Raw genomic sequence first — 17,617 nt, 5'->3', positions numbered from 1 at the left:
CATGTATTTGTCAAGACGCCCCTTAAAAGTCACTAGCGTATCTGCTTCCACTATTTCTCCCAGCAGCGAGTTCCAGGCACCCACCCACCCTCTGTGTAAAAAAACTTGCCTTGTATATTTTCTTTAAACCTTGCCCCTCACACCTTAAACCTATGCCCCCTAGTAATTAATTGACTCTTCCACCCTGGGAAAAAGCTTCTGACTATCCACTGTAGTCCATGCCCCTCATAATCTTGTTAACCTCTATCAGTCGCCTCTCAACCTCCGTCGCTCCAGTGAGAACAAGCCAGGTTTCTCCAACCTCTCCTCGTAGCTAATGCCCTCCATACCATGCTGAAAGTCTCTTTTCTCTGAGGAGCTGAAATGCCCAAAGTTTAGTGCGAGTTTAAAATTAATCTTCACTGACCAGCCACCTTTCCTCCCCAATTTTGGATATCCTTTTTCAACTCTTCACTGCTTTTAGATTATGTTAATGATGAAAAAAAACCTGATACTGGGATTTGCGTTTTGACACATTGGGCGGTATTTTTCCCGTTCCTCCCGCCACGGGAATCGTAGCGGGCGGGACACGGACCACTCGAAGGTCTCTTGACGTCGGATGGGATCTTCCGGCCTTGGGGCGAGCGCGGCTGGAAAATCCCGCCCATTAGCTGGAATTCACCGAACTCGCCCGCTGCTTGGGATTCTGCTGTCCCGCTGCAGTGGACGGAGATTTGGCTGAGCACCAAATTCTCCGTGCTCGCTAACCACGGCGGTAAGGTGTGAACGGTCGGAGAATTCCGGCCATTGTTTTTGGTTGCACTAACGGATCATCTATGAATTTTTCTTTCCATGCGCCCCCCCCCCCCCCCCCCCCCCCCACCAATCCCAATTGTTGTTCCAGAACCCCCTATCCCAACAAGCCTACCAAGAGTCCTGGAAAAGAAAAGCAAGCAACTAAAAGTCGATCCAAATAGTGTGAACTTTACTGGAGATGGGCCAGTGAAATCGGTTAAACTCCTCTACAAGCCAAACGACAGTGGAGCACAGTGGTCTTCAATAGTAGGTAAAGTCATATCAAAGAAATGTATAATATCAGAGCAGTCGGGGGTAGGAATTTATATAAATCATTGAGAACCTTTTATCAAATTGAGAGGATAGTTTCCACAAGACTAGTTTGTACGGTGGCACGGTGGTTAGCAATGCTGCCTCACAGCGCCAGGCACCCAGGTTCGATTCCCAGCTTGGGTCACTATTTGTGCAGAGTCTGCACGTTCTCCCCGTGTCTGTGTGGGTTTCCTCCGGGTGCTTCGGTTTCCTCCCACAGTCCTAAAAACCTGCTGGTTAGGTGCATTGGCCATGCTCAAATTCTTCCTCAGCCTCTCTGAACAGACGCCAGAGTGTGGCGACTGGGGGATTTTCACAGTAACTTCATTGCAGTGTTAAGGTAAGCCAATTTGTGACACTAATGAACTTAAACCAACTGATGAATTGGCAGTGTGTTAGCAGAGAAAAAAACTTGATAAGGGGTGTCCTCTAGTGGACTGCTACTGGGTTTGCAGGAACCAAATATTGTTGGAACCAAATATTCCGTCCCGCGTGCTAGTTGTGGGCTAAATGTTGAAAATTCTACCTGGGCAGTGAAGTGATAAGATCACTTTAACTTCCTGGGTCAGTTTATTTATATATTTATTCACAGGTCTAGATATAAGTGTGACGGGCACATAAGCAATGTGCGAGAGTGTTTGTGTGCAAGTACAAGATAAAGAGGGGGGCAGAGACAACTGGAGCCTCTAAATGCACAGAAATGTGGCTAAATTCTGGTGACTTCTGTGGGTTCGCAGGTGTGGGTGGCCATGTTACCCACTTTCCCACAGTCCTTCACGTCTTCCAAGATTAGACATGGAGTGTTCTCCTGGAGAAAAGCCAATAATGTCAGCAGCAGTGTTGTGGACATTATTCAGCTTTGATGCTCACACAGAGGTTTATATGTTGATTGCACTCCTATTTATAAAAGAATAGGGAGACCCCCCCAATTCACTTGCATGCGCTTGTTGGCGAAGATTAGTAATGAAATGGGGCCCCCCCACGCAGTGCCCACCAGAAACACTGCCCCATTCGTGAAATGTAACAATACCTTGACTGAAATTAAGAAATGTTTTGTCTGCGTTATTTCAGTTGATAATAACGAGCCAATCACACTGATGAATTTGAAACCTTCAACAAGTTATCTGGTTCGAGTACAGCTCACCCGTCCCGGTGAGGGGGGAGAGGGCCCCCCAGGTCCTGACGCTATCTTAGAAACGGATTGCCCAGGTAAGTTTTTACATTTGTTCCCCCTGATTGAGGGAGCCTGTTACTAATCCATCTCACAAAATAGATCTCCCGACGCCAGTTCTTAAGTACACACGGTACACAGTCGGTAAGGTGGGCAGAACTAACCCTCGTCGAACAAAGAAAAGTATGATGTGGAGTTGCCGGTGTTGGACTGGGGTAGGCACAGTAAGTAGTCTCACAACACCAGGTTAAAGTCCAACAGGTTTATTTGGGAGCGCGAGCTTTCGGAGCGCTGCCTCTTCACTCATTCACCTGATGAAGGGGCACTGCTCCGAAAGCTCGTGCTCCCAAATAAACCTGTTGGACTTTAACCTGGTGTTGTGAGACTACCTACAAAGAAAAGTATAGCAGAGAAACAGGACCTTCGGCCCTCCAAGCCCGTGCTGGTCATGAAGCCCTAACTAAATTTTTTAAAAACCTTCTGCCCTTACTCGGTACATATCCCTCTATTCCCCCTTTTCATGTACCCATCCAGACACTTCTTAAATGTTGCTAATGTGCCTGCTTCCACCACCTTCTCTGGCAGCACGTTCCAGGCACCCACCACTCTCCACGTGAAAAACCTTCCCCGCACATCTCCCTTAAACTTTCCCCCTCTCACCTTTGAACCTGTGCCCCCTTGTAATTGACATTTCCACCCTGGGAAAAAGCTTCTGACTATCCACCCTGTCTATGCCTCTCGTAATTTTGTAGACCTATATCAGGTCTCCCCTTAGCCTCCGTCTTTCCACTGAAAACAATCCTAGTTTATTCAATCTCTCTTCATAGCCAACGCCCTCGAGACCAGGCAACATCCTGGCGAACCTTCTTTGCACTCTCTCCAAAGCATCCACGTCCTTCTGGTAGTGTGGTGACCAGAACTGCACACAATACTCCAAATGCGGCCTAACCAAGATTTTATATAGCTACAACATGATTTCCCAACTCTTGTACTCAATGCCTTGGCTGATGAAGGCAAGCATGCCATATGCCTTCGTAATCGAGCATTTGATAAGGTGACTCACAAAAGGTTGCTGAAGAAGATTGGGTCTCACGGAGTTGAGGGTAGGGTGTTAGTGTGGATTGGAGATTGGCTATCCGACAGGAAGCAGAGAGTCGGAATAAATGGATGCTTTTCTGGTTGGCAGATGGTAACTAGGGGCGTGCCGTAGGGATCGGTACTGGGGCCTCAACTATTTACCATTTATATAGACGATCTGGAGGAGGGGACTGAGTGTAGGGTAACAAAGTTTGCAGACGACACAAAGATAAGTGGAAAAGTGAATCGTGTGGAGGGCGTAGAAGGTCTGCAGAGAGATTTGGACAGGCTGAGTGAGTAGGCGAGGATCTGGCAGATGGAGTATAACGTTGACAAATGCGAGGTTATTCACTTTGGAGGAAATAATAGCAAATTGGATTATTATCTAAATGGAAAAAAATTACAACATGCTACTGTGCAAAGGGACCTGGGGGTCCTTGTGCATGAGATGCAAAAACCCAGTCTGCAGGTGCAACAGGTGATCAACAAGGCAAATGGGATGTTGGCCTATATCGCAAGGGGGATAGAATATAAAAGCAGAGATGTCTTGCTGCATCTGTACAGGGCATTGGTGAGGCCGCAGCTGGAATACTGTGTGCTGTATTGGTCCCCTTATTTGCGGAAGGATATATTGGCCTTGGAGGGAGTGCAGAGAAGGTTCACCAGGTTGATACCAGAGATGAGGGGTGTTGATTATGAGGAGAGACTGAGCAGATTGGGTTTGTACTCATTGGAATTCAGAAGGCTGAGGGGGATCTTATAGAGACCTATAAGATAATGAAGGGGCTGGATAGGGTGGAGGTGGAGAGATTCTTTCCACTTAGAAAGGAAGCTAGAACTAGAGGGCACAACCTCAAAATAAAGGGGGGTCAGTTTAGGACAGAGTTGAGGAGGAACTTCTTCTCTCAGAGGGTGGTGAATCTCTGGAATTCTCTACCGACTGAAGTGGTGGAGGCTACCTCGTTGAATATGTTTAAATCACGGATAGATGGATTCCTGATCGGTAAGGGAATTAGGGGTTATGGGGATCAGGCGGGTAAGTGGAACTGATCCACTTCAGATCAGCCATGATCTTATTGAATGGCGGGGCAGGCTCGAGGGGCTAGATGGCCTACTCCTGCTCCTATTTCTTATGTTCTTATGTTCTTAATCACCTTGGCCACCTGTGTTGTCACTTGTCATAGTAAGAAGTCTCACAACACCAGGTCAAAGTCCAACAGGTTTATTTGGTATCACGAGCTTTCGGAGCGCTGCTCCTTCCTCACCTGAGGAATTTCCAGCTGCTGTTAACCTGGTGTTGTGAGGCTTCTTCCTGTGCCCACCCCAGTCCAACGCCAGCATCTCCACATCATGGCCACTTGTCATGTACAGGCCAATATTCTAACTCCATGTTCCTGACACAGAGCCTTACCTGCAAGAAAGACATCTTGGATATCGCAACATGATGTGGACAGAATACTGCTTCATAATACAGCTCAAATTTCAGTATCAATTCTGAATATGTTGCATGCTATTAAATTAGAAATCATTAAGGATTTTGCACATTTCCTAATGCTATGTGGTAAGAATAAAGATGAGTGTTCACCTCAGCAAAGGCAATAATAATTTAGATTATGTTAATGATAAAGAAATTAATATTGGTTAATTTATCATCGCTAATGGGCACAGCAGCCATTTAATCAGCATGTTTCCTGTTAAGATACTCATTTCCACAAGATTTGAACATCAGTATGAGATACTGTGTGGTTTGTACTGTATAATCCCACATCAATGTTCTTGCTATCCCTCTATCGGCACTTTGCTGAGTCTTACATCTCAGCCTCCCACTTACCAGATGCATCAGTATTTCATTGCTCCCCTTTACTCAGAACCCACCGCGGTGGTGAAGATTGATCGGGCCTTGGCTGAGGGCAGGGACACCATCGCTGTGAGCTGGAACATCTCCAAAGATCATCAGACCGAAAGTGGGTTTGTCGTGCGGGTCATTGGCTCTGGGAATTCTATTAAGAGGGAGGTTCGAGTCCAGCCCCTCTCGGTGCGGTCCACGCAAATAACCAACCTGCAGCCTGGAAACAAGTACAAGGTGGAAGTCATGGTGTACCACTGTGGCAGTCTCGGGCCACCCTCTGAGCCGGTCATGGTGGAAGTGGATGGAGGTAATTTGGATTAACCTTGGCAAGCTTTCCGCTTTCTCCATACGATTCAAACCTGGAAAATAAGGCAGGGATTTCCAGCTGCTGTTGACCAATTGAGATCTGAAATCTTCTATACAAACATTTAAAAAAATATATCAAGGGAGCATGATATAGTGGCAAGAGAATGAAATGAATGAATGAAAATCTAGTATCTCCTTACCATGTGAAAGTGAGGAATCAGGCAGATGATCATTATGGGACCATTCTCACTTCTTAGCTTTATTTTTATTATGATGTGGAGATGCCGGCGTTGGACTGGGGTGGGGACATAGTAAGAAGTCTCACAACGCCAGGTTAAAGTCCAACAGGTTTATTTGGAATCACGAGCTTTCGGAGCGCTGCTCCTTCATCAGGTGGGTGGGTGATTGGCCAACCTCTCTCCAACCCATCCAAGCACAGTGCTGACCCCACTCACCTGATGAAGGAGCAGCTCATGATTCCAAATAAACCTGTTGGACTTTAACCCTGGTGTTGTGAAACTTCTTATTTTTGTTATTTCATGGGAACATAGGAATTAGGAGCAGATGTAGGCAACTTCAGCCCTTTGAGCCTGCTCCGCCATTCAATCAGATGATGGCTGATCTCTCCCTGGTCTCAAATCCACCTCCCCACCTGTTCCCCAAATCCCTTTATCCCATTTTTAAATTATAAATATGTCTATCTCCTTCTTGAAACCATTCAACAATTCAGACTCCACCGCGCTATGGGGCAGCGAGTTCCACAATTTCACCACCCTCTGCGAGAAGTAGTTCCTCTTCATCTCAGTTTTAAATCTACCACCTCTCAACCTCTTGTTCTAGGTTGCCCCTAAGAGGAAACATTTGGTCTACATTTACTTCATCAGTCTCTTTTCGAATTTTATATATCTCGATCAGATCCCCTCTCATCCTTCTAAACTCCAGCGAGTATAAGTCCAAACTGTTTAATCTCTCCTCATACGTCAACCCCTTCATCCCTGGAATCAATCTGGTGAACTCCTCTGAACTGCCTCCAACACCACCACAATCTTTCTCAAATAAGGAGACCAAAGCTGGACACAATACTCCAGATGTGGTCACACCAACACCCTGTACAATTGCAGCAACACTTCTCTACTTTTATACTTCAGTCCCTTTGCAATAAATGCCAACATCCCATTGGCCTTTTTTATTACATACTGCACCTGCATATCGACTTTCTGTGATTCATGAACAAAGACACCCAGATCCCTCTGCCCAGACACAGTTTGAATCTGCTTTCCATTTAGAATATATTATGCCTTTCTATTTGTTCTGCCAAAATGGATAACCTCACACTTATTCACATTAAACTCCATCTGTCAGATTTTGGCCCATTCTCCGAGTCCATCTATATCCATCTGTAAAATCTATATATCCTCTTCACTGCGTGCTCTCCCATCTATTTTAGTATCATCCGCAAATTTTGCTATGTTGCACTCTGTCCCGGCTTGCAGATCATTTCACTCATCAAGTGAGGCAAGTTAGCAGAAGGGAAATGCAACTCTTGCCTGGTGTCAGCATTAACCCTCACAGGTAGATGTATCACCAGCCTCCCATTCATTGACTCTGTCTACACTTCCTGCTGCCTTGGCAAAGCAGCCAGCATAATCAAGGACCCCACGCACCCCGGACATTCTCTCTTCCACCTTCCGTCAGGAAAAAGATACAAAAGTCTGAGGTCACGTACCAACCAACACAAGAACAGCTTCTTCCCTGCTGCTGTCAGACTTTTGAATGGACTTACCTTGCATTAAGTTGATCTTTCTCCATACCCTAGCTATGAATGTAACACTACATTCTGCACTCTCTCATTTCCTTCTCTATGAACAGTATGCTTTGTCTGTATAACGTGCAAGAAACAATGCTTTTCACTGTATGCTAATACATGTGACAATAATAAATCAAATCAAATCAAATCAAAGTGCTACCAGATAAACCTGTTGGACTTGAACCTGGTGTTGTGAGACTACTTACTGTGCCTACCCCAGTCCAACGCCGGCAACTCCACATCAAATCAAAGCAAATCACAGCCAAATGCAGAGTAAAATTTCCTCTAGTCACCCCCAGCAAACATGCCTTAGCCCCAAAAGCCCCTGAAGCGTAGCCTCTACCTGCACCATCCGATGGTCTCTTTGGGATTGCTAGTTATTGATGAATTGAGTAAGCTTTATGTTGTGGGCCTACACCCACAAGAAGCTGTATTGGGACTGCTCAAACTTGCTTCACCAGTTGAGAATTCTTTCACCTCTTTAGCAAGAGCAAATTTGGACCTAGTATCTGACCCACTTCACCATGCACTTGCTTAATTTTGTACATAAGAACATCAGAAACATGAGCAAGAGTACTCAGTTAATGGTAGGGCGTTGGGGAGAGTTACAGAACAAAGAGATCTAGCGGTACATGTTCATAGCTCCTTGAAATTGGAGTCACAGGTGGACAGAGTGGTGAAGAAAGCATTCAGCATGCTTGGTTTCATTGGTCAGAACATTGCATACAGGAGTTGGGACGTCTTGTTGAAGTTGTACAAGACATTGGGGGGTGCGGAATCGTGGTAAAGTCGGGCGTCGGGCCTTTAAGGCGATCTGCACCCAAATCCGAGCAGATCGCGGCTTTACCGACACCCGATTAGGCACGGGTCCAGTGCGCGCCCGAATCCGGCAGCCCAACGATTTAAATGCATTAGCATGCATTTAAATCGATTTAATGAACAGCGCGCCCAACTCTACCGCCAAATCCCACTTTAACGTCTTCTGGTCCGTTCCGGATCCGCGCTTTTAGCGACCTGCAAAATAAAAATCCGAAGCGGATTTCTATTCTGCAGGGGAACCTGCGAAGCCCATCCTCCTCGACCATCCTTTGCAGACCCCCCCCACTAACCACCCCGGCAGACCCCCCCCCCCCGGGGATCATACCCCCCTGGGAGGCAGGCCCCCCTCGGCAGAGCACACCCCCAACCTACCTCGATCGCTGGTCTCCCTCCACCATCCTTCCGACCTGCAGTCCTTCAAGAGCCTGCAGCACCTTCCTGGCCTTCCGCTGGCGTCCGCCGGAGGAGGGGGGCGGGCTCAGATGGATCTCTGGTTGTGGGGGGCAGGATGTGGGGGGGAGGATGGACTTGGGAGAATCTTGCAAACTGAAAATAATGAAGCATCCTCTTTGTGCTGCCTAATTATCTATGGGAAAGGTAATTAAACTAGTGTCCCAGTGAGCAATTAGTGACCTGTATAATACATTTGTGATCTGTAACTGGATTGCTGATGTCCCTGTAGCCATGAGCCAGGTGGTCAAATGTTCAGAGTCATGTGGTGAACTTGGAAGAATTGTCCCCGTGGTGGAACTTGGTTGGAAATAAGATTCAAGGAGATTACTAAATCTGGGAAATCAACCATAGTGAAAAGCAGTTTGTATTGGCAACTCTTCTCTCACATTCCATGGCAGATGTGCCCCGACTTATGAATGTGATTTGCATGGGCAACGTTGGGTGCAGCTACTCTGCCTCTGGAGCAGCCTTGGATCTTTTCTTTCATCCTGTTTTCATCTGAACATTGCACAGAATTAGAGGAATTCCCTTTGGAAAATAATATCAAAATTATAATCGCAGGAACTAAAAACCTGACAGTCAAAAATTTGGGAAAATATTTCAAAATATGGATGGGGGGATATATATTTTGCCCATGCAAATCACATTCATAAGTAGGGGCACATCTGCCATGGAATGTGAGAGAAGAGTTGCCAATACAAACTGCTTTTCACTATGGTTGATTTCCCAGATTTAGTAATCTCCTTGAATCTTATTTCCAACCAAGTTCCACCACGGGGACAATTCTTCCAAGTTCACCACAGGACTCTGAACATTTGACCACCTGGCTCATGGCTACAGGGACATCAGCAATCCAGTTACAGTCACAAATGTATTATACAGATCACTAATTGCTCACTGGGACACTGTAGTTTAATTACCTTTCCCATAGATAATTAGGCAGCACAAAGAGGATGCTACATTATTTTCAGTTTGCAAGATTCTCCCAAGTCCATCCTCCACCCCCCCCCCCCCCCCCCCCCTCTGCTCTCTCTGCTGTTTTTTCCTTTCGCGCCCGGGCACGCTGCTTCAGATTTTTTTTCGAACTGCGCATGCACAGTTCAGAGCTCCGATCGTTCCGGCAGCGCTAAGCCCCGCCCACTGCACGGATCGGACCGGAGCTGGCAAAAAGCGTATGGGCGCGCTGCAAAGCGGAGTCCAGGCTCGGATCTATTTGACGCCCAGATTCGGCACTTAGACTCAAAATGGTAAAATAGGACCCACTGTATACAGTTCTGGTCATCCTATTATAGAAAGGATATTATTAAACTAGAAAGAGTGCAGAAAAGATTTACTAGGATGCTACCGGGACTTGATGGATTGAGTTATAAGGAGAGGCTGGATAGACTGGGACTTTTTTCTCTGGAGCGTAGAAGGCTGAGGGGTGATCTTATAGAGGTCTATAAAATAATAAGGGGCACAGATCAGCTAGATAGTCAATATCTTTTCCCAAATGTAAGGGAGTCTAAAACTGGAGGGCATAGGTTTAAGGTGAGGGGGGAGAGATACAAAAGTGTCCAGAAGGGCAATTTTTTCACACAGAGGGTGGTGAGTGTCTGGAACAAGCTGCCAGAGGTAATAGCAGAGGTGGGTACAATTTTGTCTTTTAAAAAGCTTTTAGACAGTTATATGGGTAAGATGGCTATAGAAGGATATGGCCCAAATGCGGACAATTGGGATTAGTTTAGCGGTTTAAAAAAAAGGGCCGCATGGACAAGTTGGGCCGAAGGGCCTGTTTCCATGCTGTAAACCTCTATGACTCTATGAGTAGACCAATCAGCACCTCAAGCCCTTCTGCCTTTCAGTATGATCATAGCAGATCATACTTCAACTCCACTTTCCAGTCTGCTCCCCATTTCTCTTGATTCCCTGAGAGATCAAAGATCTATTAATCTTGGTCTTCAATATAGTCCAGTATGAAATTCACTGGGGTAGATAGTGTCAAAGCTTCTTGACTTGCCTACTGAAGAAATTTCTACTCAACTCAGTCCTAAATGATCAATCCCTTACCCCTGAGACTGTATCCCTGCCAGCCCCTGTGTTTTAGACACCCCAGCCAAGGGAAATAGTCTTTTATTTATCTACCCTGTCAAGCCCCTTCAGAAACTTGTACGTTTCAATGCGATCACCTCTCATTCTTCTAAACTCCAGCAAATATAGGCCCAGTTTATTCAGCCTCACATCACAGGGCAACTCTTGCATCCCATTTAGTGAACTTGGCTGTATGGCCTCCAAGGCAAGTGTATCCTTTCTTAGAAGATAGATTCTTACCCAATCTATCTAGAAAGATCCTCAGTACCATTGCATCAGTTTCCAATTCCCAGTGCTGTAGATAAATTAGCCAAGTGCTTGCTTGGTAATCCTGTCTCCATCAATGCATTTAGTGATATACCTGTGAATGCAGCAATCAGGGACTTGCTCTGCTGATCTTGGAAGGCATAGAGTCATAGAAGTTTACAGCATGGAAACAGGCCCTTTGGCCCAACTTGTCCATGCCACCCTTTTTTTTTACCACTAAGCTAGTCCCAATTGCCTGCGTTTGGCCCATATCCCTCAATACCAATCTTACTTGTATGATATAGAGACAACAACCTGAGAATAGTAAAGTACACACACGGACACACACACACACACACGGACACATACACACACACACGCACACACACACACAGCAGAATGAGGGGACAGTTTTTAAAAATTAGACAAAGGTTATTATTAGACTTATGGAATTTGTGCGGTTAACATGCTAAGCATTTTGATAAAATATTACAGTTTGTTCTTGCACGTCATCATTGAACAGTCAGGATTTCTAAAGCTATTATTCTATTCAAACCACGTGTAAGGTCAAGGCACCAGTGGTAGAAAGATCTATAATTTTCTTATTTTCCTGTTTGAAAACCATATTTTTGATCAAGGTTACCACTGAGAAGATGAAGGTCAAATGGAAGATTTGAAATGAGGCTGTACAATACAGTGTTGTTATTATAAATAGGGTATCTACTTTGGCCTTTCTCTAATCTTTGCAGGTAAAACCATTGCAGGAGCTAGGTATGTGATCAGTCTGGCAATTATTTTTTAAAGCTGCAGTGTCGTATTGAAACCTGAAGACCTACAAATCTACAGTCTCTAAAACTTCTGCTCACAATTGCTAGAAAGTGTCCCGTTTTTCAGGAGATGTTTTCCCCTGGAAGGCAAAGAGCAAAGGCTTATCATTGACTTGTTTCCCTTGGTCAGTCTGTGCACAGAGCAGATTTGAAATATGCTGAGTGTTGTTTAAAATGGTGGTGAATCTCCATCTAACACCCCCCAAAAAAAAACCTTTTTCTACTATACTTTGCATCAATGTGAAATGGGACAAAGGTTCTGCCTTGCAGATGTCTATTTGTTTCTATGTTTACAGAAGTAACAACACTGGAAACCTTCTCTCAACTGTTCAATACGGACGCAATTTTGCATGAATATTTTAACAAATAAAAAGTATTCTGCGGTAATCAAATTCATTCTACCATCTAACTCCTTCGGCCAACTAATAAAAGCTTGGCCAATTAATGAACAACTCTTCTAGAATGGGGGTGACATCTGCAAATTGGCAGAGATACATTAATCACTACCATTGATTGATCTGGGAGACAGGTATGTACCTCTTAGCCTGCTGGAATACTGCCCCAACCCCCTCAACCCAGTCTGCTGCGGGAGGCTACCTCCAGACAGCTTAATGTCTCTTGCCACCTTTGGGAACCTGAAAGTTGACTGGGAAATAAATCCTGCTTGGCTTCTGACAGTTGGCCTTAAATGGCCATTAACGTGGGCAATTGGCTACCCGCTGCTTGTGGGTGGATAGCCTTGTCACCACAGCTGGGTCCTAAATGGTAGATAATCAGTACCTGCTGTTCCGATTCAGAACATTGTAATTTTCTATCGGTTTCCCCAAACCAATTTGATTTTCAATTTGTAGATCTCCTTGCACACTCACTCACAACATCTGCAAACCATAAAACAGTCACCATTGAAAGGATAACATAACCTTTATACATTTCATACTTTTTTGAAACCATCATTGGCAGAGCTAGCATTTATCATCCAGCTTAATTCCCTTTGAGAAGGTAGCAATCAGTCACCTTCTTGAACCACAACAGTCCACATGCTGAGGACACTCCCACAGTGCTGATAGCAGTTGGTCAAGGACTTTGACTCAGCGCCTATGAGATATATATTCCAGTCAGGAGGGGAACTTGGGTGCAGCCATATTCCTTTGTGTCTATGTTCCCCTGTCCTTCTATACAGTAATGGCCGTGGGTTTGAAATGTTCTCTTGATAAGGATTTGCTGCAGTGCATCTTGTAGATGGTACACATTGCAGCCATTGTGTGCTGCTGGAGGGAATGAATGTTTAATGTTATGGATAGGGTGCCAATCAACGGGCTTCTTTTTCCTGGTTGATTATGTTTAAGCTTATTTATTAGTGCCACAAGTAGGCTTACATTAACACTGTAATGAAGTTAATGCTTCTTGAGTGTTGTTGGAGTGGCACTCATCCAATCAAGTGGAGAGTATTCCTGCACATTCCTGACTTGTGTGTTGTAAATGGTTGACAGGCTTTGGGGAATATGGGTGGCATGGTGGCACAGTGATTAGCACTGCTGCCTCACAGCTCTAAGGACCGGGGTTCAATTCCCGGCTCGGGTCACTGTCTGTGTGGAGTTTGCACATTCTCCCCGTGTCTGCGTGGGTTTCCTCCAGGTGCTCCGGTTTCCTCCCAGTCCAAAGATGTGCGGGTTAGGTTGATTGGCCATGCAAAATTGTCCCTTAGTGTCCTGGGATGTGTAGGTTAGAGGGATTGGTGGGGTAAATGTGTGGGGTAGCAGGGATAAGGCCTGGGTGGGATTGGTGTCGGTGCAGACTCGGTGGGCCGAATGGCCTCTTTCTGTACTGTAGGGTTTTTATGATTCTGTGAGTAAGGCGGTGAGTCACGCTACAGAATTCCCATCCGCTGACCTATTATAGCCTCAAGTGTCTTGTCCAGTTACGTTTCTGGTCAATGGTGAGCCCCAGGATATTGATGATAGGAGAATTGGTGATGGCATTGACTTTGAATGGGAGATGGTTAAATTTACTTTTGTTGGAGATGATCATTGCCTGGTAATAGTGTGGTGTGAAATTTACTTGTCATTTACCAGTCCAAGGCATAATGTTTCTCATATCTTGCTATATGTGGGCATGGACTGTTACAATATCTAAGGAGTTGGGAATGGTATTGAACATATTACTATCATCAGTGAACATCTCCACTACTGACCTAATGGTGGAGAGAAGGCCTGAAATAGCTAGAGATTATTGAACCCAGGACATTACCCCGAGGAGCTCCTGCAATATTGTCCTGGAGCTGGGATAATTGATCTCCAACAATGACGACCCCATCTTTCATGCTATGTATAATGCCCACAGTTTCCGCCTGATTTACTCCAATTTTCCTTAATGCCACACTCAGTCAAATGCTGCCTTGATGTCAAGGGCAGTGACTCTTACCTTTCATATTTCTGTTGACCATGAAAGGACAGTATTCCTTGGCACCAGAATCAGAAGACTTGGGAAGTGCTTTTCCCAATCACCCAGCACCAAGATAAGTGTGTTGATTCAGTAGCATTAATGTAGAAAAGTAGAATACTTGAAACAAAGAATGTCAGGCAAAAACTCAGCTGTGATTTTCATGGAACACTCCGGTCCAGCATATAATATATATATATATAAAGATAAAAATAAATCTATTCCTTCAAAATTATTCTGCTTATTAATATCACACATGGTAGCACCCAGTATCAGTAAAGTCCTATGGAAAGTCTGTTGCATACTGAATGGAGTTGCATTGCCTCTGTGTTACACAGCCATGTGGGGAGGTGATGGCCCAGTGGTATTGTTGCTAGGCTGTTAATCCAGAAACTAAGATTATGTTCTGGGGACCCAGGTTCGAATCCCACCACAGCAGATAGTGGAATTTAAATTCAGTTTAAAAATCTGGAATTAAGAATCTACTGATGACCATGAAACTATTGTCAATTGTCGGAAAAACCTATCTGGTTCACTAATGTCCTTTAGGGAAGGAAATCTGCCGTCCATACCTGGTCTGGCCTACATGTGACTCCAGAGCCACAACAAGATGGTTGACTCTCAACTGCCCTTGGGCAACTAGAGATGCGCAATAAATGCTGGCCAAGCAATGACACTCATGTCCCACGAATGAAAAAATGCTTTCATTTTACCCAAGCTTCACACTGTGTTGTAGCCAAGAGTTCCACAAGGTTTCAGTATGGAGGGAGCAGCATAGCTTACCCTTGATTCAGTGTCACGGGGTCTCTTTGTTCAATTGTGATTACGCTTGGAGCGTCAGTGTGATGTTATTGAAGGAGTTGATTCTGTCTGTGCAGGCCCTCCCTCTCCCAGAAACCTCCAGGCCATCCCCTTGTCTTTGACCAGCATACAACTGAAGTGGTTGCCGCCTCTCAGCACAAAGGAAATAAACAAGTACACCATCGAGTACCAGCAGATGGAGCCACTCGGCCAGCCCACGTGGATAGATACAGCTGGAAATGAAACTCTCCGAGATCTAAGTCCCAGCACGAGGTATCACTTTCGAGTCCGTGCCCAGTCTAAAGTTGCAGGTGAATGGAGCGCTCCTGTCACATCTTGGACCTTTAGTGACTGTAAGTAAGATTTATCTTCCCCGTTTTGGACTTGTCCTCTCGGGTATTTTCTCCCTGTTGGCCCCTTTCTCTTTGCCTCCTCTCGGTGCCAAACTTTCCACTTTCTCTGATGGGAAGAAAGCTAAGTCACGAATATTTACCTTCTTCTAAATGATAGCAGTAAGACACGGACCACCCTGAAAATCTGCAGCTTTTTCAGAAAATAGGCTGGACGTGTCGGAATCCAGATTTGAACTATTGGCCAAAATCTCACCAGCCCTTTGGTGATGAACTGGGAGGCAAGAAGGCTGACACAATGGCAGAGGAAGGTGTCAGGTGGTGTGCCTGATGTCTTCCCGGTGCCATGTCATTTTGCTGGCAGCGGGAAAGGTGGCAGTCAGCTCCAGAGTCCAATGTAGCCGGTAAGCGGTGAATTGTGGACTACATCCTGCTTCCAGGGGCATTCATCGGCATTGGAGAGGCTGTTCGCTGTTGGTGGGAGGAAGACCATCCAGTGAAACCTGATAGCCTCCCAATGGATTCTGGGGATGGGTAGCCATCTTTTTTTTCGGCACCCCATGGCCTACTGAGGGGTCCCCTGGCAGCAGTGGCTGTGCCTGCAACAACTGCCAGCACACAACACCTCCTCCCCACCACCCTCCACCTCCCACCGAATGCTGCGGCCTGTCTGCCAAGCCATTTACCTTCCTTTAAGGACATGTGCCCAGTGTGGTACCCTTCCCACACAACTGTAGCCTCAGCAAAGGCCACCACTGGCAGCAACACCGATTCCCCTCAACCTGGCTGAAGTTGGCTCACCTCCTGGTTTCGGCTTCGGCAGTGGAACTTCTGTCCCTGACATAAAATATCGCCCACAGTCTCTTTTTTCCAAGTAACCCCTTGTATAAGGGGATCTTGGGGTGTGGGGGAGGCCCAGTAACTGCATGCTTAGTAGACCAAGTGGGGGGGCCCCAGACACATCCCCATTCCACCACCCCCTCTGCTCAGTATCCTTCTGCTGGACTTTGTGGCATCTTGTGAATGCTGGCTATCCCCCGTGTGTCTCTAATGGTGTTTGTGTTTGTCATTGGGATGATAATGAAGGGACCTCCATGTGACCTTTCATATGTCGGCGAGTGTGACAGCAGAGGGTGGGGAGTGGCAGTGGGGGGAGGGGAGGTGGGGGTGCGGTGGGGGGTGGGGGGGAGGCAGAGGGGGGTGGTGGAACAGCTGCAGCTCAGAACTTACACCAAGTGGATTTCCATGGTCAGTATCTTTTTCAAAATGGTTCACCGAAATTGAGTTTTTATCAATTTGATCGAGGACACAGCAGTGTTCCTGGAAGGAAATCTATTCAGCTTTCCCTGTCACCTCCAAACTCATCTACTGCTGAGTGAAGCCAGACCTCCTTCAGTGTCCTTGAAGGACTCACCTCATCTGCTCCAAGTCAGTTTTTCTCTTCGCCAACATGTTGCTAACATTTTCTTTTCAACAAATTCCTGTGTATTTGTTCTGCATATAACCATATGGTCATTGCAGTGCAGAAGGAGGCCATTCAGCCCATCAAGTCCAATCCTGCCCTCTATAGAGAAATCTCTATAGTCTCTTTCCTTCACTCTATTTCCCTCAAGTGCCCATCCAATTTCTTCTTCAAAGCATTAATCATCCAGAATCGATGAGAACATGGGAATCAGAATGCTTCTATATCCAGACTCTCGGGCCGGAAGTTTACCGCCTCACCCACCTCAGAATCTGGGTGGGCCAGGCTCGCAGAACAGAATGTTGTCCTCAGGTGGGATTTTACAAGTCTCGCCCAAGTGAGGTCGGTGTACTCCACTGCCCAGCAAAAACATTGGGCACTGGAGAAGACTGCAGACACCTTTTCATGAAATAAATAAGTGAAAGTTTTCTCTTCTTTGTCCTTAACTCCAGCTATTCCTCCTGCACCTTACGATGTTAAGATAGCAAACATTACTGACACATCGGCGCTGATCTCCTGGGTTCTACCGAAAAGACACGCCATCTCCTCTGTGGTCATAAGGTGCAAAGTCTATGGGGTTGCAGCATACACTGAAGAGACATCTATCAATCTGGCGGAGACACCAACTTCAGAGTACGTCCTGCGTGGGCTGCAGGCTGAGACCCCCTACCTAGTGGAGGTATTAGCCAAGAACAATAAGGGAGAGAGCAGGCCAAACCCAATGAAAGAACTTCGAACTGGAGCAACTCCACCAGGTATGAAATGTAAGGACACAACTTCTATGACTTGTATTACTAATATTAAGTTTGTATATGTGTTAAGTGGCAGAAGGTCAATCCTTGCCCTTGTTCCTT

The 17,617-nt window shown here is 45.8% G+C and overlaps 1 protein-coding gene across 1 annotated transcript in view; it reads left to right on the top strand.

Annotated features, from left to right (window-relative positions):
• tie1 (tyrosine kinase with immunoglobulin-like and EGF-like domains 1) overlaps positions 1-17,617 on the top strand; it is a 101,364-nt gene that overhangs the window by 54,866 nt on the left and 28,881 nt on the right. The window contains exons 10-14 of the mRNA XM_078218797.1: positions 884-1,045; positions 2,158-2,295; positions 5,203-5,490; positions 15,029-15,304; positions 17,216-17,518. Of these exons, the coding sequence (XP_078074923.1) occupies positions 884-1,045; positions 2,158-2,295; positions 5,203-5,490; positions 15,029-15,304; positions 17,216-17,518 (1,167 nt within the window). The remainder of the gene's footprint in view (positions 1-883; positions 1,046-2,157; positions 2,296-5,202; positions 5,491-15,028; positions 15,305-17,215; positions 17,519-17,617) is intronic.

This window comes from Mustelus asterias, chromosome 8 (genome assembly GCF_964213995.1).
Source record: "Mustelus asterias chromosome 8, sMusAst1.hap1.1, whole genome shotgun sequence".
NCBI classification, from domain to species: domain Eukaryota; kingdom Metazoa; phylum Chordata; class Chondrichthyes; order Carcharhiniformes; family Triakidae; genus Mustelus; species Mustelus asterias.
Note: the sequence above shows the minus strand (reverse complement) of the source record. Positions and strands in the feature narration are given on the sequence as shown.